Consider the following 25,559-nt stretch of genomic DNA (forward strand, 5'->3'; position numbering starts at 1 on the left):
TGGTATTTTACAGGCCAAAAAATACCGCAACAGAGCAGCTATCGACTAATCGATAAGCTGAAACAGTAATTCGATATATGAATACCCGCCAAACTTGAAAACAATGGTAGTTATTTATTTTAAAATTTGTTAGACATACACTTTGTTTAACATAATGTTACAAAGTTAATTGTTACACAGGCGATATTACAAAAATAACAAATAGGTCTCCTCGTTTCCAATCCGATCAATACATAGGTAATTTTGTAAAGCTCGAGAACTTGCTACGGATTAGTCACTCAAACGATAAAGACTTCTTATTTGGATAATACCTTTAACTATGTTAGAGTTGCACATATGGAAAATTCTTTGTATGATTCGGCTAACAAATAACATATCTAAATAAATTGGTACTAAATTTATATATAGTTATGGTGTATACGGTACGTGGGATCGTTGGATCCAACAGAGCTCTCGTGTGGTTTTGTGGACTCACATCGGCAACAGCGAGTGGCTAACACTGCTCTCATGCGAGACGGGCCGCTCGATGGTCATTGAGGACTGCGGCACCTGGCTGTCTGTGCTGATTCCCAGGCTGGCGTAAATCTCCTTCATCACGAAAAGAATCGTATCTTCGGAGCCCCTGCGTTTGAGAAGCAATAATTGGTAAGTAACTCTATATTTACTGAGTAAATCTAGGAGATAACTTACCAGTAGCACACATGGCTACTCAAGGCGAAAATATATTCGTTGATGAATTCTAGTGGAGCTTCCTGAAGCACGTAGTCCACACGTTTTGAGTCGTTCAGCTTACCCAGTGGGAAATCAAGTTCTATAAACTCAGGGTCGGAAGCCGTCGTCGAATTGGAATCGGTTCGATTTCGTAGTTTGCAAGACGAGCTGGCAATTGAACTCTCGTCCTGATCCTCGTTTTGCTTTTGAAAAGCTTGCGATGAAGTCTGGCTTGTCTCCTTCTCCAGCGACTCCTCCGCTTCCTTTTTAACCTTCGTCACCGTGGTCAAAAAGTTTACGCTGTCCAGCGTGGTCTTGAAGGTGTCCATAAATCGCTGCTTGATGTCCGCACCCACACGTGTCATCGTCTCCTTCAGTTCCAGGTGCATCCGTTTTCGTCCCTTGTGATGGGGAATCAACACCGGTCGAATGCCGTTCATGTCTGGATTGACAAGCGCCTCGATCCGATAGGCTACCGGATCGAAGGGATGGAATATGTTGTAGAAACCCGGACACGTCGGCAGGTGGAAGTCGAGGCCAAGCTTATCGATCCCCCTGATAGTTACAAACATTCCGATGGGTGAGCCCAGAGCAAAGAATTTCTTGGGGTGGAATATCAGCTGTGTATATGTAATCACAGGCTGTCCTGTGCCCTCCGGACCCATCGCATAGCTGACTTGTTTCGGCAAAAGATCGCTGGTTGGAAGCTGTACCTTTTGGCTCGATTGCTTTTGCGGAAGTTGGTCGGGATTCTCCTTAATAGATAAAATGCTTTGAAAATTGTTTATTGACCGCTAAAATTTTACTCACTTTATTCTCTTCCTCGCTTTCTTTGAGCGGTTCCTGATGGCACAGTAAATCGAATAGGATTAGGGAGCCGAGACTGTGACCTGCCAGCGACACTCCCCCATTGAATTCCGGGTGTCGCATTCGGTACTTCAGGTAGACATCGTTAAGCGCATCTGCCACTGTGTTCATGATCTTTTGACAGTATTTCGGACTGGTGTAGAACAGCACGTCGAGCAGCGTGTCATTGGTGAAGTTTCGCAGGCGAGGAATAGACTCCAAAGTGATTGACTTCAGCTTTTCGTCGATGCCTAACTCCTCGGAGTGCAGGTGTCCGTGCCACGAAATGGGCAAAACTTCAACGCGACCCACCAGGCCCATATCTGTTGAGTTTTTGTAGTGCGACTGAACTAGTTGCTGGGCAATAACCCGGAAGTCATCCACTAAGAATGATTAAAAATTTGTTATTTGCCAGAAATCTAAGAGACTCATGTATATAACTTACCCACTTCCTCCACGGAACGCATTTTCAAATCGCAGGCTGAGCCAATGCCATGCACCATGAAAAGCAGGTGATCGACTCGCTGCGATTCGCCTTGCTCGATGGTGAAATCTTCCAAGTCCCTCTTGACAACTCTCGGACGCATGGAACCCTGTGTGCTGGCTCCCCAAGTGTCTGCATTCTGTTGCGGCAGGAAGTGGACGATGACTGTAGGTCCGTGGAAGACCACCTGTTCGCCATTGGCCAGCATGATCTTCTGATGCCATTCACCAGTCTCCGCAGATCGCTTATATTCCGCTTCAAGTAGTGCAGCCGTGTCCTCGGTGTAGGGAACGTACTTGGAGTCAACTCCCTTGTAGAACCAGGAGCAGCGTCGCACTTCGATGGCCTTTCCCTCCCAGTAAACGGGAGTCTTGGTACGTTCCTTGATGTTTACATCGTAGCGGCCACCCTCAACGGGAATAATCAATGTGGAATCGTCTGCAATTATGATTTAGTCATAAGATGATTTTGCTTGAAAAGTTTCAGTAGCTAACTAAAAGAATGTGCTTACCAAGGTTTAGACTGGTTTCCAACAAGGCCGAATCATAGTGACTGAATGGTGTCCAGATGAACTTTGTGTCCACGCTGCGCTTGTAGAACCAATGGGCCACCACTGGTGAGTAAGGCTAAACGAAAAATTGTTAATTAGTATAATAAAAACAATATTCAGGTACTTTTCAACGTACTATAGCCACGGGAGGCGTCGCCACCTGGCCCTTCTCGCTGCTGGCACTTGCCATTCTGAGCTCTCTGAGGATCTCCTCGGGCAATTCGCCCAGATGCTGCTGGAATAGATCGTCGCCCGATGGGCGATCGGTTTGTGTTGGTGCTAGAGCAAGGGTCGAGAACTCCGAACAGGCGGACGAAGGCGGCTCGACAAGATTTGAAACGGGTGTCTGTGAACGCTCTTGCAGCTGCTTTACAGCCACTCCGCTGTGGACAATGTCGTATTTGAGTTCACCTGGTACAGCGGGTTGATCCTGTAACGGTGGATTGTTGAAGAAGTTCTGAATGCGCTGATCCTCGTTAGCTTGCTGGATTTGCGACTGGGTTTGAGGAACCTGATCGAAGAAATTGACGGGATCGCAGTTTATAGCTGGAGCAACAGGTTCAGTAGTTGTCTCGGGTGCGAATGTTGGTGGCGCAGAGGCACTAGGACCACCAAAATAGCCGTCGAAAGTGTTGACACTTGAATTTTGATTAGAGTTTTCGACTAAACTTGAAGCTTGCTGGGTCTGGTTTAACAAATCGAATCCTATAGCAGATGTGGCTATATTGGACACACTATTCTGTGGCGGTGACTCAAGTGCCAATGGTGGCGGTGCGATTCCCTGCTGAACTGGCAAATCAGGAAACACGCTGCCGGGTGCTGGACTTCCGAAGAAATTGAAGTCGGTGGATGTTGTGGTTTCTGGTGCTGTGCTGAAGAAGCTTAGCAGCGGCGAGGGAGCAAGTGGTGGCTGGCTAAGAACTTCGGATTCGCTTTTCGGCGCAAAGAATCCAATTGGAGGTGGAACCAATTCGGGTTTTGTTTCCTGCACCAAAGGTGTAGCCTTAGTTTGTGCAAATGGACTAAAAACTGTTTGGGTTTCAGAGTTTCCCTGAAATAGATTGGTTACGGTGTCGTCTGATGATCCCTGGAAGCCAGGAGGAGCGTCAACCAGTTCAGCCGATGTAGTTGGAACTATATCTGGTATGGATGCTGTTGTTGTTGGTGTGGAAGCAAACAACGTAGAAGTCGTATCCGGAGCCGGTGTTAGTATTGTTGTATTTGCAGATGCTGGTGGCGGAGCAAATAACAAAGAAGTAGAATCCAATTGAGCGGGGGAAAATAACGATGAAACCGACGGAGGACCAGGAACAGGAACAAAAAATGGAGCACTTGAAGCCACTGGTGGCGCAGCAAAAATCGAGCTGGCACTGGTGGAACCAGTTGATGGTGGTGGATACAGTGGTATGCCCTGACTTTGTCCCGGCAAAGCTGGCACTGGCACGAACAATGGAATCTCTTGCTCCACCGGCGCAGATGGTTCTCGGTAGACTATATCTCCTTGATCTACCTTACTTGCGGGCGGAAATAGTGGAACACTCGATTCCGAGCTACTTGCTGGGGTTTCTTCCAGAACGGGTTCGATTACAGGAGGACCAGTGTGTGTATCTTCTCCAAGTTCGGTTGATAGATTTGATTCTTGTGGTGGTGCTGATAAGAACTCTTCTTGAATCTCGGATCGTTTGGAGTCCTCTGCTGGTGCTATCAACTCCTGCTGAAGTGGTGGTGTAAAAATATTCGTTCCCGAAGTCACTAGAGGCGGTGGAGCAAAGAATGGAATTCCTTGGTTCGATGTTGGCGCCTGTACAAGATTTTCTCTTCCCGAGGAAACACTTGCTACTGGGTTCTCCGGCTGGGTTCCTGTTGGTAAAGGCGTATCAAAGAATTGACTTGCTGAGGGTGTTGGAGTAGGTCCTTGCACTAGACCTTCCAAAGTTGTCGATGGTTCAGCTGCGTTTTCTTGTTGGCTCAAACCAGTTGTTGCTTCCGCTCCTGTTGGTTGAGGATTGAAGAAAGGAATAGCCGTTGAGGATATTGTTGCTGCAGCGAAGAGGGGTACACTGGCAAAGCCAGCTGTTGGAGGAGGATTGGCTACAGATGCTGTTAGCGGAGGAGCAACACTTGTATTTGAGGTCGCTGGTGGAGGGGCAATAGGTGCTGCTTGTGGAACAGCAACAGATGGACCTGCTACTTGTCCTGTTGGATTGTGCACTGACGGCGTAAAGAAAGGAACTCCTTGGCTGGATTGACCCTCTAGATGCCCTAATGATCCTGGTGCAGATGCTCCGAATGGATTAAAAATTGCTGGAGTTACAGATGTGGGGGGCAGAGGAGCGGCGAATCCCGAATATGTTGCGGTTTCCTGAGGCGTCAATGGACTCTTGTAAAGACGAGTTCCCTTCTGGAGACGATATGAAGCTTGCCCAGCGGCTGGCGGTGGTGCAGCTGCTCCTGGCAAGGGATTCGGATTTGAAGGAGTTGGGACACCAGGCTGAGCGGCTGCTGGTGGAAATACTCCTGTAGGTGGCCCACCTGATGATGTAATCGGTATGTTTGGAACTGGTTCGGTTAATGGGACATTAGGACGAACTTCTCCTGGATTAAAGAATCCTGCAGATTGTGTTGCTGGTGTCGCTTGTGTTGCAAATGGCCCAACAACAGGTGCAACTTCACCTGTGGTAAAGAATCCTCCTAGTGCCGATGTTGGAGGAGGATTGCCTGGTGGTACTGTTAAAGGTATTGTTGGAACAGCTTGTGTGTCAACAAATGGAACTGCCGGTGGAATTCCTTGGGCGATTGTCGTTGGTGCAGGAACAAAGAGTTCTCCTACTGCAGATGCGGCCGGAGGATGGCTTGGTGGCAATGCAGATTGGTTAACAGTTGATGACTGAACAGGCTGCGGTGCAACAGGTAGAACTGATCCTGGAGTAAAAAATGAAGGCGTAACACTTGGAACAGCAGATGTGAAGAAGGCTCCTACAGCTGGTGGAGCAGCTGCTTGTGCTACAGGCAATGGAGCTGGCGGCGCGAAAAAGTTTCCGACCGAAGGTGGAACTACTACCTCTGTTGAGGGTAAAGATGTAGGTGCTCCCGGAACGAAATAATTACCTCCCGGCGGAAGGGTTGAATTTGGTCCACCAAATAAGTTCGTCGATGGAGCTGGTGCTGTTGCTGTTGTAATGTCTAGGTAGCCTCCTGTTTGCTGGACATTTGTGTTTTCTGGTTCACTGCTTCGCCCAGTGGCTGATTGAACAAGTCCTGTGATATTTTGAAGGACTCCTGTAGGCACGAGATTGGTCAAAGAGAAGAGTCCTCCACCGGATTTGCGTTCCTCTGCGGGAATTGGAGCTGGCTGCGCTGATATGTCAAAGGGAGCAGGATTGGCTGCGTATGTTGGTTGTGGTGGATATGGTGGCGTTTGGAATGATGGAGCCGCTTGGGGAGCCTGAGGAAACTGTGCCTGTGCAGGTTGTCCGGACTGCTCGGAGAATCCAGGAATGGGAGCGTATAGCTTCTTCCTGGCGGTGAATCGGTATGTGTTTGGATTTCCCGATGTAGGCGGCGGTGCATGGACTCCTACGTTCGGTGGCGGAACCTCAGTAGGTGCGTAGAACTTGGGTGGTTCGGGGGCGACCACTTCATTTGCGGCCGCTGGTGGAGCTGCATAAAATGGAGCTGGCACTGGAGCTACTGGCTGAACGTAGCTGGCCTGCTGAATGTAAGAGGGCTGTATGTCTAGTTTGGGCTCTTCCGAGGTCTCCCTGCTGCCGGCGTAGATCCGCTTCGAGAAGGTGGAAAACACATTGGAGGCCACCGCAGGCAGGGCAGTAAAGGAGGAGGCTGCCTGACTCAGCAACGAATCGCTTCCAGCTTCCGTTGGTGGTTCCAACAGAGGATTGGCGTTTTGATCGCCTGCGCCTGGATATTGACTTGATCCACCTGCGCCAACGGAATCCTCACTGCTGGTATTCAAGTTAATCTCGTCGAGCGCTTCGTCAATGCTCGATGGCTGACCGACGGTGACCAATGATTTCGGTTCTGAAATGTAGACAAAAAAACGCATTGGTCAGTATGATGCCTAATTGTTTGTAGTTGGGATTATAGGAAGTTATTATTTGGAAGTGGCCAATTCCCCACAAACAAGAAACGTATGCTCGTCAAGAAGTTATGGGTTGTAATGAATGCCAATTAATATTGGCAGAATTCAAAACGGAATCGCCATAAACGGGTTTCATAAATTCGCACTTGGAATCGAAGGTGGAACTGGACTTGGAGATGTAGATTGAGTGCAATTGCACCGACTGATTGCTCTCAAATGTTTTCCGCCTTCAATTTGGCTAGATATAGTTTTAATGGTTCCACCGTTTGATTAACCCATAATAAACGACAGCAGCCATGTGGGGAACTGGTAAACAAACAGGTCAGTTAACGTTTTTTTAGCGAACTTAATCCACACTCTAAATCCGAATCGGGTTTTTTGCTGCGCTGCATAGTGGGGGGTGTCATAAAAAGCCAAATCTTGACATTAGCCGCAGTATAAATGCCATGGCATTTGTAGAAGAAGCGCCGCGAAGTTCCCGATGAATGTGAAATGCGAAATGAAAGCACTTGGCCGCAAAACATGGCGAACGTGTCATTTGGCCAGCGAATACGTCAAAGAATTCACCTCGATCTTGAAACGTGATTGGATCCGAGGCGTATTCGCTGGCCAAAAGGTTTTCACACCTCGAGCGGAGTGGAGACTATTTTAAGAACTGCATTGTTCACATGCTCGAAAGCGAGTTTGGAATTCTTGTCGCAGCTGCATAACCAGATTCCAAAGCCAGGCCAATGATTTAGAATTATGATTATGGCAAATTATGGGATTCTAAATGCGATCTTTGGATCAAACGGGCTTGCTTCTAAGCTAGTCCACCTGGTCTGAAGTCCACGTACAGATGCGCGTCCGTAATGGTCAGGTTCCATATGCATATCAGTGTGAGTACTTTTTATTCACTACGATAGTGTGCAATCCAGTCTATTAATCACTTTCATGGATAAGTTATTAAGGCAGTAAATTGCTGCCCATAAATATGCTAATATTGTAATTGATAAAGGTAATAATTGTAATGATTGTAATAATATTTCGACGGAAATATGGTAAGAGTTTAATTTAATTTATTGTTTATTATATAAGATACATATATTTGTTTGCATGTTATAAATATGCAGTCTTTTTGAGAGCTAAATAATTTGATTGATAGCAAATAATTAATGTATACTTGTGGCTTCAATTGCTGGTTTGAAAAATATGATTTATTTTGCCATTTTTCCAATAAATGTCAAGTAAAACCGCTTAAATTACGCGCAAAACTATTTTTTGCCGTATATTTTCGCCACTTTGAGGCACTTGACATTGTCGACTTTGGGTTGTCACTTTTAGGGTCGTCATTTGTAACGGCTAGGCAAAGATTAGCTATAGCAACTGGCCGAGGTGGGGCTCGGAAAATATTAAATAACAACGAAAAATTTCCAGTTTTCAGTTTGAGGTGGTTTTTGTTTTAATATTTACAAATGCCCGCAATGACAATGACGCATTACGACAAATGTGTTAAAATAAATAAAGACGCTCGCGTTCGTCTAACCGCAAAGGTGCAAAAAAAGTAGAACAGCATAATTCATTCAAATTGTGACCCTACACAAAAAACAAAGAAACACGCACACATCAAAATGTGGAAGAATTTTATACCTTACTTAGGAGCATGACATCATAACCAGATTTCGGTCACTTTCGGCCACTCGAAAGAAGCAGCATCTGAAAGATCTTCAGCTCCAGCTCCAGCTCCGTCTGGCTGTCCCAAGTGCTGCCTGCACATAATGGCACTCAAATAAAACAATTAAGGCCCACATGAGCACGTCAAGCACGATGAAATCATTTGCAGGATACCCGAGCAGCACATAATATGTATTCGGGCCACAACAATGCCCCAAAAAAAAAGATTGCCATCAATTTGGGAATTTAAACGCTGGCCAAAAGGCTCGTGCAGGTCGCATGCCAAAAACGCGATCCGAAAAACAACTGAGAAAACAAAGGATGGCAAAAATGTTTGGCATTGAACCCCCGGGCCAAATAAATAAATAAACAAAAAAACAGCACACACACGAAAAAAATAAGAAATCAAAATAAATCTCAATAAAGTGCGTGCTCTTTGGAAATGATGCTGAAGAAGCTCCTCGAGACGACGGCCAGTCTGCGGCTGCCAGCGGCTAAATGGTATAAATAAACCGGGCACGACTTTCAATACTCTATCCCAAAAACTTTTCCAACAAATATTGGAAACGTCTTGTAGCTCGGTAATATTGCTAAAGAAGAATCAGGGGAGCTATAGTCGTTTCAGTCTGTTTCATTATCTCTGATTTTATTAATAATCCAAGAAAATATAATTTCTAGTAAACAAAGAAATTATTTATGGTTTTGTATATGTAGCAAGCACTATCAGCTCATTTAGTAATTGTTATAAAGAAAAGCATTGCTCAGTTTTATAAAACCTTCATGTTTCTTGGCCAAAAAGTAATTTCTTACTTTTGTCAATTGTTTTGCCCAGTCTCTCATCAATTTTTTCCGACACTTTAATTAGTTTTCTGCTCAGCTGCGTAAGTTTTTCGACAGTTTTCTTGAATAAATGTATCATGTTTTTTCCAAAATAAGTATTTGTGCGTGTAGGTTTATTTTTGGAATGCATTTCATGGTAGTCGATGAATTCAACAACGTACTGCATTTGTTCTTTTGGGGAAGTTACACTGTTGGCGCAATCCAGACAGTTTTGAAGAAACTCGACTTGGGAGTCGAGTATTTGACCACGAATCGTCGGTATCAACATGCTCCAAAAGTTCGCAAACATTTCCCTGTTCCAGGGGAAATCCGCTGGAGAAACTCTAAGATAGCACATGTAATAAGCCTAATGGTTACTTTTACTACCAAATTCTTACCAATAAAGTGAGTGATAGAATTATTACAGATAAACGCATATTACGCTTGCTTTAAAAAGACTGATTGTTCAAGAAAAAACGGAGCTCCTTTTATAGCACTTTAAAGGAATTGGTTCTTTAAAAACCTATCCTTAACTACCTGCTGATTTTTCTGAGCAATAGGCTCAACTCTCGACAAATTTACGTTACCCTTTAGTGGAAGTGTGTTATGGTGGTTCAAAGAACAGACAAACTCAGGTATCATCAAATGAGATATGGGGACTCCCATTTTTTCAAAGGAATTCCATAAGGCATTCCCATTTTATGCTTACAAATTTGGTGTCAATAACCCACTGCCTAGATCCCTTGCAATATTATGCATTACAATCCTAACGAAATTTAATACAAAAAACCATTTGCATCCAATATTATATATGTCAATTTATTCTCTTGGATTTCTTTTAAATGGGATTTCTTCAATTGGGTAGAGTACACTTTGCCAAAGGAAATCGTGTTAAATACTTCAGCATCGGAATAGAGAAACCAGATAATGTATTTATAACCGTATCAGCATTCGTATTAATTTGTGCCACCAAACTATGATATTCGATCTGATCTTTTAAACTTTGACTCAATTCGCGTATATCGTTTTTCATGTTTTTAATGTTACTTGAGTATATATAACTGTAGGGTTCCTCTTCACTACACGGACCACCTTCATATTCCTGTGAGGATGCGTTAAGATATTCAACTATTTGTGCCCAAGGACTGGATGCACTTAATTCATTTCCACGATTTTTTAGATTTTGTAGGGAAGCAACATATTGGTTACAGGAACGATATGATCTTTTATAATACATTTTATTATCCAATATAGAGTTGGCCAAAATTTTACTCTTTTCCCACCAAGCATTCTCATCGTGAGGAAATCGGGCAACATTTCTGATAAATTCGCATGCATTTTTCGCATTTGGCTCCAGTGGATAACTGTTCGCTGGTAACTGCGGTCAATAGAAAGTTTAATAATTTCTTTTCGAATTTGTTCCTATGTATCGTACCAGTACAGCCAGCCAAGCAATGACGAGATTGAAGTACATTTCCTTAATCATTTTACAGAACTGCACTTTTCCGACGCAAACACGCAGATTTATAGAATTCTGTTGCGATTATCGTTGCTGCTGACTTCTATAAAGTAGCTCAGATAATCTCGACGTCTAGCAAACAAAGAACCTTTTATATATAGTTCGAACTGTTTTTTTTTTCTGCAGTGGAAAATCGGCACAGGATTATACTCTAAACATGCACTAAAATCGTTGTACCCGTTTCACGGAAAGTGCATTATTTCAGGACGGACTAACGAAAGACTTAGGCAACAAACTCAGGTAGCAGCAAGTTCAGGTGAAAAAGGTGATATGGGACTCGCATATTTTCGAAGGTATTTTCGGGTTTTTTTCCCCCGAGCACATGAGTAAACCCTTCGTAGTAGGGGTATGCTAATTGTGTCAGCCACCCAATGCCGCCACACCCACTGACCCGTGACGCATCTGCCACAATCTCGCTTCCTCCGGGTTATTCCGATAGCGGATTCCTATGACTCTATATATCTTATCGATGGGGTGTGCCAATCCGTTTCCCCGCTTAGCTACATACATCCATTTGCAGCCAATTGTTCAATATTTAAACAATTTATGAGCCACAAAAGCATACAAAATATACGTGTGCGACAAGTACAAAAAGGTCAGTAATTAGAGGAGTTTGTTTTAGTCGATCGACAGTCGTGCAGTGCTCCACAGGTGCCCAAGTGAATCGAGTGAATATTGTGAAAGTGAAATAACACCGAAAGGATTAAGGATATTAGTGTATTCGATAAGACACTGTGACATCAGGCACATTAGCTAATTATTAACAAAAAGCTGACACCGCCTTGCACCAGTTCTTCTCGTTCTTCTCGAGGGGCTCGTTTGGCTGCCACCGCGAAAACAAGTTGGTAATTTTTGATTAACACTCTTGGGACATGCGTACGTGTTTATATATTCATCAAAAATTGAACCAGCCTCGGCATCCATATGGGAGCCACAAACAAAATCACAGGCCGATCGAGCGAGCAAGCGGCAAATGGAACGATAATCAAAAAAATCGACACAAAACGATTGCCAAATATTTAATTTGTTTTATTGAAAGGGTTTTTCTTTTGCGTTCGTTGCCGCAAAGTTGTTAATTGAAGCAATGCCCGAAAGCAGGAGCAACTGCCGCCGCAGAAGGCGAGCAACAAAAATTGATTGCATAATTATTAACGAAAGCACGACAACAGCGTAATATTCGCAAAGTGAAAATTGCGTGAGCTGCATAAATTCTGGATGCAATAAATTTGCTTTCAAAATGTGCGAAGTTATCTCCTTGCCATCGACTCTTTTATACCCTGGTTGCGATTATCCAGATCTTTAGCTAATGAAAATATAGTAGGCTTACAAATAAGTCAACTGTTGTATATGATATATTTATATTTTAAATAAAACTCTTACCAAATGAGAGCTTTGACCACATGCCCATGTCTCCTCGCTGGAACCACACAATTAGTACTTAATATTTCAGCGAAGTGTTGCTATTCAAACCGCAATACAAAGTGGTTCAATGGTTTCTGCCAAAGACCTTAGTATTGGGAGTTTTTCAAGATAGGCACGTAGGTCATAATGGGCACGATTTCGCATGGAAAACAAGTCATGTCAAGCTGAAGATGCTCAACAATTTGTCATACAAGCTAAAAAGCTGCGGAATCATTGTGCTTAAACGTTGTGGTTGTGTTTACATATTTTTTCCTGAACAATCTAAGGTTCTGCTGGAATAACAATAAAATGTGTTTTTACAACTGAGCCATTCTTGTTTGTGTCACACACATTACACATAGCCAAAAGAATTATTTTATTCTGGAGTCTTACAGGTACTGCTTAAGTGACAAACCCACACTAAACTAATTTCTATGGAATTTCTAAGGCACAGGTAAAGAAAGCCGGCAAAACCCTTCCTTAATACCTTAAAAAATTGAGGAAGCCTCAACGTTTCCGCATACAATATTTAAATGAACGTATTCAATGGCCCACTATATATGTACGCGCTTGTATTTATTATGATTTTATTGATGCTATCAGCGACTGCCAGTCGGAGTTGTCATATTAAATTCATTTCACGCTCCATTTTAATGCGCCGGCCAGTCGGGTAGTCGAACTTCCTACACAAGTTCAGCGCCGGTCTGTTTTGGATGAGTTTTTGACGACCACCAGGCCGATTACATATTCACTTTGCATGCTACCAATGCGGTTATTATTTGCCATAATGATTGCAAACCAAAAAAAAGGTCAACATGCAAAGAACTCTGCCAGAAAGTTGCAAAGTTTTATTACTCTGAACTTGAAAAAGTGTTATTCGCTTTGTTTCTGCTTTGATTAGTTCGAGGGCATTGTGATTCCTAGAGAAATATTTTAAATCATTCCAGCGACTCATTAAGCATAGATATACTTAAAGTTGATTATATTAATCTTTAGTGAACAAAGAAGGCAAGCACTCCTATCAAGTTAGCGCCTATTGTGTTATATACTTTCTTTGCATTACTGTTAAGATCAACAACTTTCGCAATAAGGCCTAAAGTTAATATCTTATTAAGCTCAAACATCAAAAATGGCATATGAGTTACTAATATTGCGTTTGTTTGTCAAAAAACTTAATCGGCTGCATGAAGAACATCTTAAGCAAATGATTCTTTCAGTTCCAAGAAGTGCAATTACTTATTTTTTCTATTTTAAAGTCAATATAAAACTGGTGCAAAGTATTTTATAGATAAGAAGTATAATTATAATTAAAAACTGATAAGGAAACTACTATAAAACCCGAAGAGTGCATTAAAAGAATTGCAGTCACTTGCTAAGATTTGCAAAATGTCATTTCCTCGGATCATATTTTTCCTAGTGATGCTGGTGAGTTTGGCCAAGAGGAAACTCACTTTTAGGATGTAATCCTTGTTGTTTCTTAGGCATTTGCCAGGAGTGATCCTGTGGAACGGAATACAGTAGCTATATGCCAGTTTTTCCAACACGTTCGAGCGTTTCAAGCAGACTGGTGGGAGGACTCAGTTATCCTGATGAAGAGAATGTTGGAGGAAATGGTCACTGCCCTAGTGCCCTATCCCGAATATGCAGATTACAGGAAATCCATGCTGGACTATCTCGAGCATGGAAAGACCATAGTTACGTCCAGTCGTTTGGAAGATAAGATGGCATTTGTTCAAGGATTCAATGAACACGGTGAACAGCCAATTCTAGTCGGATCACCCTCCAAGAGGCAGGCGCTCACCAGACCTCTAAATCACTTCCAATCGAACATGATTTCCAAAGTGTTCACTGAGTTCCATAAAAAGCTGATCAAAGCTGCTGGCGACATGGAGCGAGTAGTACGATTCCCGGATAACTCTGCTAGGGGGGAACTGTTTAGGCTTCTCGAGCAATATCGGGCCAGTGGTATGGGAAGTATGACTGAAGAGATAGCTTCTCGTATCCTGGCGCTCAAGGATAAATACCAATGTGCCTAAATAATTTCTCTATAATAAATTGATTATGTTTGGAAGTTCATTTTTAATTAACATGCGTGTTTGTTAGAAGTGTTATCTCTTTATTGCTGATTAATTAAGCAAAACTTGTATTATAGAATCTTAGTTTATTTGTATGACAACTTATTCAAGCCACTACTTTTGACATATTACAACGATAAGATCTAAGCATTTCAGCTGCGCTATCAGCATGTCGAGTGTTGAGAATGATATAGCGCAGTAATTGCATAACAGGTTGATGATACCATGGGAACAGAATTGCCATCCGAGCGAAGATATTTCCATGGCGCTGCCACCAAACATTCGTGTCATGAACATATCCAATTGTGGCATCAGCTCAGCTGCTCCAGCACGTTGCCTCGGTTTATCAGTGGCACGCTCTTCTAGATTCCAACCTCTGTGGCCATACAGCCAGCTATAGCATCGGGTATACCTATACCCATACCCCTATCTATATACCTGCTGCCTCGGCCGAGTAAAGAGAGCCAAGCCAAGCCATGCCAACCCAGACAACCAAGCCGAGCCGAGCTGATCTGATCGGATCGGTTTGGAGTGGAGTGGATTGGAGTGAATATGAGCAGCGAACTGCTCCGCTGGTCGCAGCTTGTGTTTCTGCTTTCAGTTTCATTTGAGACGTTGACGCGATCGCCAGCAAAAAGCAAAGGCAGCTGCCAAAATCGCAGTAAGCTACAAGCTACAACTACAAGTCGCGCATGAGAAATATATTTAAACGGGTTAATCCAATACACGGCCGCAAATCGAACGCTCTTAATTTTGTACATTTTTTGTTTCGGTCGCTTGCAATTTGCTGAGCGCGTGAAATACTGCAGCAAGTGAATATTTCTGAAATATCTGTGCGCTCGTGCTTTTTGTTGTTGTCGTGATTTGCATAATCTGCAAGTTAATAAACAATGCAAAGAAGTGGGCAAAACTCATAAATAAAGTGTACCGCTTAAGGTGTAATTAAAATTCATTGAGATTGTTTCGTGCGCACAGCAAGGAGAAAACAAGTTTGTTGCCTAAGTTATTTGTTTTGAATTTCGAAAATTCACAAAACATTTAATAATAAATATTAAAAAAAAAAAAAAAAACAAGCTAGAAAGCTAAATTGAGTGCAGACCACGTCGACAAGAAGTTTCACAAAAGGCAAGTGAATAAAAAGCAGGTTTATTTAAAACATTTTAAGCAAATTGAAGCACATAGGAAATACCTAAATGCAAAGTAGCGAAATAAATAGTAAGCCGAGTTTCGGAGCACATGAAATTAGGCACAGAAAAAAATGCGAAAAAAAATGCGCCCACGCCGCCGTTTAGTTCTACAAACAGAATGCCATTAGTTTTGTTATTCCTAGGCCCAACAGAACCCTTCAAAGCTCTGAAAATCAACAAATCAATTGGCTTTTCAATGTCAGGAAAGTAAACAATATAAATGCGCGTGGGTTCGCTGAAGGGTTTGGTCTCCCCGATGCTCCACCCCCTCTCCAATCCACAACCACAAGTATTCATCGCTGATGATCGCCGAGCAAAGCTGCCACAATTAGAGTGCATTTTCAAGTCGATTCAGCTGACACGAAGGGGCTGGTCAGAGGGAAAGAAGGGTAGGAAAGGGGTAGCTAGGAACGCAATTTGAATTTATAATTTTCGCAATTATTTTTCATTAATTTGTTGGAGCTATAAAAACGGCAGAATAACGTCCGAGTGATATAAAAATCATGGCGAAAATAAATGCTTACGCGTCTGTTAATCACATCTCGGCGACTGACTCCACGTAATTGCAAAAGCAAAAATACAACAATGAAAAGAAATATGTAAATAAATAAAAACCGACAACGAGCTCGCCTCTCTAATTTGTTTATAGAACCATTTGGTTGGAGCTGGTTGCTTTTTTTTTTCATTTATGAGCCGCAGCAAATCAGCTGCTGACGCCTGTTGTGCCTGATTGATGAACTGCCTAAGTGGGTTTCGGTTTTTCGGTCTTTATCCGAGCACTTTTTCCCGATCACAAAATAGAGTGGCTATAGATCACGAAGAATCCCATTGAAATGTTGTTTTTGGGCCACTCTAATCGCTTTTGGGTTGTAATCATATTTACGTTAGAAGCATTTGGTTTCGTTTTGAATTTTTAAATTATGCAATTAACCAAAGCTTATCTGAAGATAAGTGCTTCCTAGTAAGGTTCTATATCGAATTTCCAGCCGTTTATCTTATCAACTTGCATTAATTTGGTTTTATAATCAAAAGCTTATTTGCCGAAATGTAAATTAGAACTTTATATACCCAAAGACAACTTTCTTTTCTCAAAAACTTTTAACTTCTCGGAACTGAGGAGTTCCCCCAAACCAAAGGGCAATCTATCAAAGAATTACGTGACCTGCTGAGGCTAAGAATCTGTAATGAATAGAAGCCACCCAGCATTTGGCCAAAGATGTCTTATGAATGGGAATTGTGCAATGGATTTTAAAATTTTAAAACGATAATAAACAAGCATGAAGACGACAGACGAACGTGTCTTTCACGAATTTATCATGACAAAGTTTTCAAAAAAAAGAGAAAACGCGAGACCCCAAGAGAGGCCTAAGCTCTGGCTATTAAATTGCATGATCCATGATCCCCCGCTGACCCCCAATTCGGTGACCTTGCAACGCACGAAAATGTACAAATCGATTTGGAGTTGATTCGGGCGGCCTGCCAAACAAGAAAAACGAACGCAGAATATTTTAACTTAATTTATTTCCATTTTACGCATCAATGCGATACTTTTGGATTTAAACTTGAATGTATATTTCATTTCGTTTCATTTTGCTTTATTTATTTGTATTTTCGTTTCAATCTTTTTTTTTGCGGCTTTGCATATTGTTAATTAATGGCAACTGCTCGTTTCTGAGTTTTTACACTGCAAATCACGGGGCGAGAGCCAAGAAATCAATCACTCAAATTGATTTGTGGGCAATTTGTTATTCAAACAAGTCGCAGAAGAAACGGCTGCAAAAATGCAACAAAAAGTATAAACAACAAACGGCGAGTGCAAAGGAAAATAGCGTATATCATAAAAACGTTTTGCATGTTGCCTTAACCAATGTGTTAATTGCATTTGCTTAATTAAATATTATAAATTGATCAAATTGAAGCCACAAAGTTAGCGTGTTCCTCCGGCTTTAATCAAGTTTAAACATTTATTTAATTTTTTTTTTGATTCACAAATGGATTCACATGTGTGAGTTTACACAACCACGAGAAGTCGTTTGTTTTATTTTTTTTATGGCAAATTTGTTTTATTGTCAACGTCGTCTTCGCTTTCTGTGTTTCAAATTTTCCTCACCTGCAGCAGGTTTAACAAAACCTTGACCATATCTCTGTATATATATGTTTTTAATACCCTACCCGGTTTTTTTCCGACGAGCTACTTGGGCTTTTAGTTGATTTTGGCCAAACTTTTCATCACATACTACTGCTTTACCAGCCCTTAAGTGGTTTGAATAAGTTCGTGCATCAAGGCTTATTTTTATTTTATTGCATGCTCATGAACATGACTTTGGCAAAGTATTTTAGGCTCTACAAAATCTTTTTTATGTTTATTTAAGCCAAGTTACATTGGATAACTTTTGTTGCTTTTATGGCTAAGATCAAAAGTATCAAACTTAAGCTACCAATTACAGCCATTTCAACTAGTATAAAATCACATTTAATCAAGGTTAGCAGCAGATTAAATTTAAATCGGATTTAGTACAATTAGAAAATATTTTTAGAAAAGTATTTCCTGATTGTTCTAGCTATGAGATCGCAGCATTTCCATGGCTATATCATTTCTCTCAGTTCATTGCGTATTCAAAAGCTTTCAAATTATAAAAACATTTTAAAACAACAAATTCACCAGAATTTCGTAGTTAAATGGAAATTTCCTCAAATCTCTGCACCGCCAATTTGCTATAAATGTTCGATTTGTCAGCCATAATTATTTAAAATGATTTTAATAACAAACCAGATGATTATCACAATGAGCAGTCATAACATTTCACTTTTTCACATTGCGAAAGTGTTGAAAAGAAGACAAATAGTCGAAAAAAACGGACAAAATCTATAGAAAAACTAAAAATAAAGGCTCAGCAAAAGTGAACTCGAAATAATAATGAATAATTGAGTCAATTAAGTAAGCGAAAGAAGTCAGTCGATCAATCAATCAATCAATCATTGAACTCCGAAAAGCTTTCCAAAATCGTATTTTGACATATTTCTTTGCTCCATCATTTTTTGCAGACTTTTATGCTGACAACTGAGGATAGCTAAGATCATATATCAATCGAAATGATTTTGAGAACGCACCTCTGGCTGGGAGTGCTCCTGGCAGCGTTGCTACTAAATCCCGGAGTTTCTGGAGAGGATGAGGACTATGGCGGCGAAATGATTGGCTCTAGCCTCGGAGGCAACGATGAGATCTACGACCCTGCTCAACTGGACGCCGAGGTAGAAAAGGAGATGGAGCAGCATCGCAATAGCTTGGAAGAGGACCAAACCGAAAGTTCTCAGGTCATGGAGCTGGAAATGAGCACCATGAGGCCCATGGAGAGCAGAATGAACACCATGGCTCCGTATTCCGGGGAAAACTCATCCGCCGAAATGATGGACGACTCTTCAACCCAGAAACGTGTATCAAAGGTGGACAAACCCGCGCGGGATTATTATTACGAGGATGCGCCTGAGGACGAGATGGTGGCCAGCACCACAGCAAAAGTGGTCACCACCATGATACCGGAATATGTGCGTCAGGCCAAGGCAGAGAGATTCCCCCAGCGAGATCAGGAGCACACTTCAACCGACTACATCGAGGAGGAGGCCACCAAGTCGGTGGATGAGCAACCTCCAGCTGATCAGTTCTACCGAGTTGAGCAACACGAGCCCATTCCCCAAGCTCAAGTCCAACAGCTGCCCAGTCGGCACAAAACCAAACCGTTTGAGTACTCCTCCGAGGATGATTACTACGACGAGCATGCAGAAGCTAAGACGACCACAACAACCACTACCACCACACAGGCACCTTTGCCCATACTAAGGGCTCGTTTCGGCGGCTTCCCCTGGGCCACCACCCAAGCACCCAGTCCTCCAGCCACCAGTTCAACAACATCAACGACAACTACTTCGACCACAACAACGACCAGCACATCAACCACAACAACGCCCAGTCCTAGAAAACAGCCCAAGCACATCCAAGTGACTGGTGGCCTGAAGCCGGAATTGTTGCCCGCGGATCAACTGCGCAACTACATCAAGGATGTGTACATTCGCATGCCCCTGGCTGTGATTGTGGATCCTTCGTCCGCATCCTTGGAGCAGGCAAAGCGTCTCTATATCGATGCTTTACAGGACAAGAACATCGATATCAAGATTGTTTTGGTAACACTTAATGCTGCCGGTAAGTTTATAAGTATACGAATTTATCACTCTTTCAAACAATCTTTCTTGCATGGATATGATTTTTAATGAGAAAATACTCAAACCAATTTCCCTTTCATTTAGGTGCTCCTTCTGCCTTCAGCTTCAACAACACCCGGGAGTTCATCGCTGGCTTGAATAGCACCAAGGAGCACGAGGGCGGCAACTCGTTTGTGGGCGTTTTGCATGCCGCCGAGCTGGTTCCCTACGACAGTGCTGTTTTCATCTCGACCGCAGTCATCCCACCGCACACGGAACTGGTCCAAGATGCGGCCATCACTCTGCTGAAGAAGAGGATCCGGGTGAGTTGATCAACAGTGCGAAGAAGCTCTAAGCAAACACGATGAACGATCTAAAATGCTCATTGTATAATCTGTGGGATTCTCTTGTAGTTATTCCTTTTGTGGTACGGAGAGCGATCGGGCAGCGAAAACGAAACTGAGGACGCAGTGGGCGGCATTCTGGGTGAGGTGGCCATCCGATCCGGTGGCGAGATCATCCACATTGTGAGCACCGAGCACGGACAGCATATAGCTGGCAATACGGTGAGATATCAGCGCGATGATAGCAACGAGCAAACCCGACCCGCAATTGGGGTAATTAAAGTGTGCGGGCCAGAGCCAGATTCGGCGGGGAAGGCCTAAGTGTTGAGAAACTGAAAGTGGCAACCAGATCCAGCCGACTGTTGCCCAAGCAGCCAACTGAGACGGAGCCACTTGGATTACCTCTCCAGTGGCCAGGCGGCAGCGACAGCGCCAGCACAACGACAGGTGGTGCTCAAGACCCCGCGACTTGTTGTCGATGATGGTGCATCTTTTGTGGCTGTGCGGCCACTGCAAAACTAGGTTATGGAAAGAAAAGTGAAGGGCAAATCTGTTGGTAGAAAGGAAGCCTAGACAATAATGCCGAAACTAACCCACACAGCGAAATGGCAATTTGAGTATTTTGTACTCAAATTCTGCGGAATGCGGAATAAGAAATTAGCATAATTTCAATTTCCTGTGCTTAAGGTTTTGGGAAACCCAGAAGCAAGGGTACTTTTTATGGTGTTTTAATTCTATTATCTTAACTGCCTTTTAATAAGATTATCTACTGGGTTTTAATTGAGAATGTGCCTTCAAGCCTGGTATTTATTCAAACTTATATAATGATCCATCGAGTCGGATTAATGTGGCCAACACATTTGACATTTATTGTTCTTTTCAGCTCACCCTAGTAGCGGACGCGTATCAAGGCAGTCAAGAGTTGGATCTGCCGGTTGACACGACGCTGTCCAGCCTCCATGTGCGAATCGATGCGAATATGAGACGGGCCACGATGGAGACGCCGAATGGTGGTTAGTGATTCTCGTAAAGCGAGTTACCAAGCACCGACTCCGTTTGCTCTATAGCACTTACTAACGCAGGGTTGTATTTTAGTGTTTAGCGACTTAAATGTGTAGGAGTCTGTGTGCCAAACCTACGTAGATCCTAAGTCTAATCCTCTTGATAATGGCACAAGCTTCCAATAACTTCCCAGATGTATTGACAACTGTACTACTGTGTAATTTATGTCCTTAGCTCGTAAGATCATTGACTAACACCCGACCAATCGCTGCTCTCTAATCCCAAGTCAGCTATGCTGATCCTTGTATATAGCCGATGTCCCAACGCTTTCCTTAACCAAAACGCTAGTATAATAATAATGCTCAACAAACACACACTTGACACTAAACTGTAGTACAAAGGAAATTTCAATATATATGTTTACTGTTTTACAGTTATAAAGTAATAAATGTTTTAGCTTTTTAAGGGTCCACAAATAAAACGAAAACGATGAAAATCAAACCTATTTAACACTAAGCCACACAAATGATAACGATTTTAAATGGTGACCGTTAATGGTCATAAGCTAATTAGCCGAGCAGCTGATTCCAAAACAATTTAATGCAACTCAGCCATTTAAAATCGAATATTTTGCGTGTGCAGATAAATTATGTTGTTTCGAACTTCACCTTAACTTTGTATCAGCACTTTGTGTTCTAGTCCCTTCTGTGTTTCGTCCTTTAAGGTGAGTATGTTTATTATATATCTAATTCGATTTAATCATGGAGCACTTGCAACTGTCCGGCACAAAATGTTATTGTTAACTAACTTAAAACGTAGAATGGTTGGAAGAATGGATCAATTATAACAAGCGTTCCCCAGATTAATCATACGCCACGTCGAACGAGTGGACAAAGTCCGATTTTGTATTGTATAGCTAATAAAATGAAGATTGCACGGGGTCAGACAGAAAATAATTATGACTCAAAAACGACGGAAACATTTGTAGTCAAAACAGCGACTTATCGCACAAAACTGAAAATAACCAGTGAAAGTATTGCAATCTTTTTATAACTTATGGAACCGCCGATTATAAACAAAGTTATCACCCGGAAGTTACCAACACAAGCACGCACTTCACATGTACACCCTGAACAAAAAAAAAAATCAATTTTTTGGGGATGTTTTTTTGCACTGCCTGCCTCAACTCCCAATGAATTGTGACCTTTTCAAAAGAATACTTCAAAACTCAAACAAAAATAACCCTTTTGCACAGTATTTATCATAAATTTATAAATATTATCATACTTTGAGGTATATGAAAGATGTCAACATTTTGAATATTTGAGGCAGCTGTTTTTTCCTCTTATGGTTAAATATCTTTCCCAGCTTTTGTGAATGTGGTCTTTTCTTATAATAACATACATACATACGTTTTTAAACAACAAAATTAGGCAAATCACATCACTGTCAAGGGCAAATTTAGAATGCGACCAGTTTTTGGTGATTTATTGCACTGGATGGCTTAGTCGTCAGCACTGATCTAGACAAGCTGTCAACACTTTAGCGGCCGAAAATCGTACGTTATTTGCTAATTTTACAAGGAAAAACAAATGTTTTTTTCGCGGATTTTTGTAGACGTGTTTTTCTTTCACAACAACTACGGCGCAGCTGCGGGGTTAGGGTTGCCAAGGACTCGCAGATGGATAAAGATTACCGCAAAATGTCTTTATTTAATGTTTGTCCATTAATTATATTTATTTTGGCTATAAAAAACACGTTTGATGGCTTACAGATTGAATGTTTATTGCACAACTATGATGTTTTAATTAAAAGTTGTACGCAATGCTGTGGTCTGGCAACGCTGCGCAAACACCTGTAACAGCTGTCCGCGTTGCGTTGTGAATGGCCAACAGCTGTTAGACTTCTGTTTATTTTTGTGCTTTTCTACTTTTTAGAGATCAATTTGAAGAAACTAGCCAAATTCGGCGGAGTTAATGTCACGGAAACGTTAAATAACCAAGAACTTGATGCCTACGTACCGCTAAACAAGCTGCGACGCGCGTCGATTTTCAAACTGAAGTTACAGCCCGAGCTGCTCGAGAAGTACAATGTCTTTGTGCGCGCCGAAAGAAAGGCGGATGTGTTTCTGGGTAAGTTATAGTAACAAAATGACAAACAACCTGGCGGTATTGATTGCCACACAGAACTGAGTCCCCGTTAGCTAATTAAATGCTCTGAGACTGGGTTTCGACAGATAAGGGCCCGTGATCTGTTTCGTTTGCCCCAATGAATACGAATCTCGACTGATAACCGCGCTTGAACCTTGGATGGAATCGTCAGCGTTGACGCCATCATCGATACATTTCCATAGAGCAAGAAAAACACGTGTGCGCAATTGAATTTGAATTTATTTTCTATTTCCCTCACAGGCGACATCATCAAACGCATCGACAGCTACTACAAAACCGGACAAACAAAGGCCAAGTCGGCCAAAATTCAATTTCCCGATAAGGAAAAGGACACGGAAAAGCTGGAGGAAGATGTGGACTCCCCGAAGAACGAAATCGAAACCTTTTCGGAGCAGGAAATCCAAAGTTCTCCGAATCTGAACCAAACGCTTTTGGCTCCCAGTACTGGACAACCGAGGAGCACCCTTAATGCCATGCTCCTCCAGCGATGTGGCACAAAAATTGAGTTGGGCATTGAATCTAAACTGCTGGTGATGGCTGGTCAGACAGCTACGCTGCTCTTTGAGGTCACAAACATGAAAACGGAAACTGTTTACTCCACTATTCAAGTCACCGACGAGCGGCGCTTCCTGGTTCAACTGAATCCTACCAGGTTGGAGCGCTTAAAAGCGAAGTCTTTGGTTTACATATTATACATTTTACATACTTCTATCTTTATAGATTAAGTCTGCGCGCCCAGGGGACAGTCACAGTGCGTCTGACTGTTCTGGTGCCCACTGGCACTGCTCAGGGCACAACAGATCGGATTACCTTCACCAATTATGGTCGCGAAACATCTACTCTGGCGGTAAATCTTAAAGTGGTGACCAGCATAGATGCTCAGGTATATGAACTGCTGATAAGCTGATTATTAAAGCATAATTGAAATGCTTAAATGTAATTTGCAGGACTCAACTGGACCTACACTATCCTGGGAGTTTGGCAGCCGCTGTGATTATCTGACGCCCGAATCCCAGAATTGTGGTGAACGTTTTTGGACTGTAGATGTAACCGCTCAGGACTGGCAGTCGGGCATGATGCGTTTGCAGGCCACGCCGCCAGAGGGTCTTTTCTATAGGAACTATTATACTGCTGGTAGCACAGAGCCCCTGAAGGCAACCTACATGGCCTCTTGCTGCGAACCAAAGGTATCACTCATGGCTTTCGATGCGGCCGGAAACCAAAGGAGCCTTACCATCGATGTCAGAGATGTGTATTTGAACGAGGCCGCCATTGCAGCCATTTGCCTTGGAGTGATTCTCCTGATCCTGCTTATCGCAGCCCTCATATGGAGCATTGTATGGTGTTGCAGGCGGAGGAAGACAACGCTGGAGCTGCCTACATATAGATCCCACTCCACTAGGAGCATGGAGTAGATTGTTGTTATGTTACTGTGCCAAGTTAGAACCTATTGGGACTCGGAGAAGTCTAATAAAATGCCATGGAAGTATCTGATATACAATATGCCACCGTTTTACTAAATGTATCCACATATTTAGGATACAATTGTTTGTCCCTGCGTAAACTACTGAAACGAAGTGCAACTTATAAAAAGTAGTGTAAACAATGTCGGTGATTTCAAATGATTAAATGGACGGCCAAACTTGCAAAAAAGGTGCCTAATCTTCAGCTTATCAGAAGAAACATTATCAAAAAACATTTACATTTAGATTTCACTTAACTAATGTCTTATGTTTTGGGTGAACCAATAATGACTAACAATAACAATTGTTTCCACTCTCAAGTAGAAACTTCTAATTTAAGAAAACTATTATAATATGTCTACAAATATATTTGTTCAGCTAGTAGTAGGTATACATATTTGTTTAAGACTAAACAAGTGCGCTGACCTGACACATTTCTCTTTACACTGAACGTAGTTTATAATAACTTAATCCCTGCTGAAGTCAATCACAGTTTATGAAAAGGGTTAGAAGGTCAAGTGCCTGCCTTATCAGCTTATCATTATAGTAGCCGAGCAACAGGTGACCCCCACTCCGCGTTAGATTCCCGAACGTACGGGTGACCCACTTACCGCGATTCAAGATGCCAGCGATGAGGACGGGCGCCGCTGGGGGCGTGGCATGGACCACGGGCGGGGCGGCTGGCAGGAGCTGCGGCTTGTTGGGGAAGTCGTCGAAGCTCAGGCCGGTCACGGAGGCGCTCAGAAGCGGATTTTTAACGACACGCGTCGGGTTTGCGTTTGCGTTGTTGTTTACGCGAGCGGACACGTCACCTTTCGATCTTTCCGACATGTTAGCGGCGGATCTGGAGCTTTAAATTGGGCTAACTCGATATGAAGATGTGTGCCAAGTGCACAGTTGCCTTAGGAATTATTTTTAATCACAGGATATTGACACTCACTACGGATTTAAAGCATTAAACCCGAGAAAACTTCCAGGCAGGCAAATTTCTGCTTCTTTTCGCGCTTTGGCCATTTACCATGGAAAGCTTTCGACCAG

At 42.5% G+C, this 25,559-nt stretch overlaps 5 protein-coding genes across 7 annotated transcripts; 2 read left to right on the top strand and 3 right to left on the bottom strand.

The window, feature by feature from the left end:
• Positions 1-94: 94 nt before the first annotated feature.
• On the bottom strand, positions 95-25,518 carry LOC6611621 (nascent polypeptide-associated complex subunit alpha, muscle-specific form). Of its 2 annotated transcripts, none has more exons than XM_032722720.1 (7): positions 25,133-25,518; positions 2,728-6,629; positions 2,553-2,667; positions 2,003-2,479; positions 1,522-1,940; positions 691-1,463; positions 95-622 (listed from the first exon to the last, which is right to left on the bottom strand). In XM_032722720.1, exons 1-7 carry the CDS (start codon positions 25,350-25,352, stop codon positions 472-474), a joined length of 6,057 nt encoding a protein of 2,018 aa, XP_032578611.1. In that variant the 5' UTR covers positions 25,353-25,518; the 3' UTR covers positions 95-471. The 2 variants fall into 2 exon arrangements, with proteins under 2 accessions (XP_032578611.1, XP_032578601.1); XM_032722710.1 differs by having other exon boundaries at positions 691-1,466; positions 25,133-25,517.
• Positions 7,842-9,610, bottom strand: LOC116801692. Its single transcript, XM_032722773.1, is given in 3 exon segments — positions 7,842-9,422; positions 9,424-9,506; positions 9,561-9,610. Coding segments are annotated over 3 exon segments (423 nt in total). The 5' UTR covers positions 9,600-9,610; the 3' UTR covers positions 7,842-9,121.
• LOC116801689 lies at positions 9,993-11,076 on the bottom strand. The gene is made up of 2 exons (XM_032722768.1): positions 10,598-11,076; positions 9,993-10,540 (listed from the first exon to the last, which is right to left on the bottom strand). The coding sequence occupies exons 1-2, from the start codon at positions 10,646-10,648 to the stop codon at positions 10,016-10,018; spliced, it is 576 nt and encodes a 191-aa protein (XP_032578659.1). The 5' UTR covers positions 10,649-11,076; the 3' UTR covers positions 9,993-10,015.
• On the top strand, positions 13,365-14,153 carry LOC6611622. Its single transcript, XM_002036122.2, has 2 exons — positions 13,365-13,507; positions 13,564-14,153. The coding sequence occupies exons 1-2, from the start codon at positions 13,469-13,471 to the stop codon at positions 14,116-14,118; spliced, it is 594 nt and encodes a 197-aa protein (XP_002036158.1). The 5' UTR covers positions 13,365-13,468; the 3' UTR covers positions 14,119-14,153.
• On the top strand, positions 14,754-24,561 carry LOC6611623. 2 transcript variants are annotated; one of them, XM_032722736.1, is made up of 9 exons: positions 14,754-14,818; positions 18,390-19,542; positions 19,647-19,864; positions 19,955-20,107; positions 20,769-20,898; positions 22,825-23,019; positions 23,299-23,710; positions 23,779-23,941; positions 24,006-24,473. In XM_032722736.1, exons 2-9 carry the CDS (start codon positions 18,438-18,440, stop codon positions 24,471-24,473), a joined length of 2,844 nt encoding a protein of 947 aa, XP_032578627.1. In that variant the 5' UTR covers positions 14,754-14,818; positions 18,390-18,437. The 2 variants fall into 2 exon arrangements, with proteins under 2 accessions (XP_032578627.1, XP_002036159.2); XM_002036123.2 differs by having other exon boundaries at positions 14,755-15,282; positions 24,006-24,561.
• Positions 25,519-25,559: the final 41 nt, after the last annotated feature.

The sequence above is a fragment of the Drosophila sechellia genome, chromosome 2L, assembly GCF_004382195.2.
Source record: "Drosophila sechellia strain sech25 chromosome 2L, ASM438219v1, whole genome shotgun sequence".
NCBI classification, from domain to species: domain Eukaryota; kingdom Metazoa; phylum Arthropoda; class Insecta; order Diptera; family Drosophilidae; genus Drosophila; species Drosophila sechellia.

Coding starts and splice junctions, on each gene's coding strand:
- LOC6611623 (XM_032722736.1), top strand. CDS start 18,438: ATGATTTTGAGAACGCACCTCTGGCTGGGAGTGCTCCTGGCAGCGTTG. Junction 20,899..22,824: donor GATGGAGACGCCGAATGGTG/GTTAGTGATTCT, acceptor TCTACTTTTTAG/AGATCAATTTGAAGAAACTA. Junction 23,711..23,778: donor GTTCAACTGAATCCTACCAG/GTTGGAGCGCTT, acceptor CTATCTTTATAG/ATTAAGTCTGCGCGCCCAGG.
- LOC6611621 (XM_032722710.1), bottom strand. CDS start 25,352: ATGTCGGAAAGATCGAAAGGTGACGTGTCCGCTCGCGTAAACAACAAC. Junction 6,630..25,132: donor CGCTGGCATCTTGAATCGCG/GTAAGTGGGTCA, acceptor TCTACATTTCAG/AACCGAAATCATTGGTCACC. Junction 1,467..1,521: donor AAAGCGAGGAAGAGAATAAA/GTGAGTAAAATT, acceptor TTATCTATTAAG/GAGAATCCCGACCAACTTCC.
- LOC6611622 (XM_002036122.2), top strand. CDS start 13,469: ATGTCATTTCCTCGGATCATATTTTTCCTAGTGATGCTG. Junction 13,508..13,563: donor TATTTTTCCTAGTGATGCTG/GTGAGTTTGGCC, acceptor GTTGTTTCTTAG/GCATTTGCCAGGAGTGATCC.
- LOC116801689 (XM_032722768.1), bottom strand. CDS start 10,648: ATGATTAAGGAAATGTACTTCAATCTCGTCATTGCTTGGCTGGCTGTA. Junction 10,541..10,597: donor TTGCTTGGCTGGCTGTACTG/GTACGATACATA, acceptor TATTGACCGCAG/TTACCAGCGAACAGTTATCC.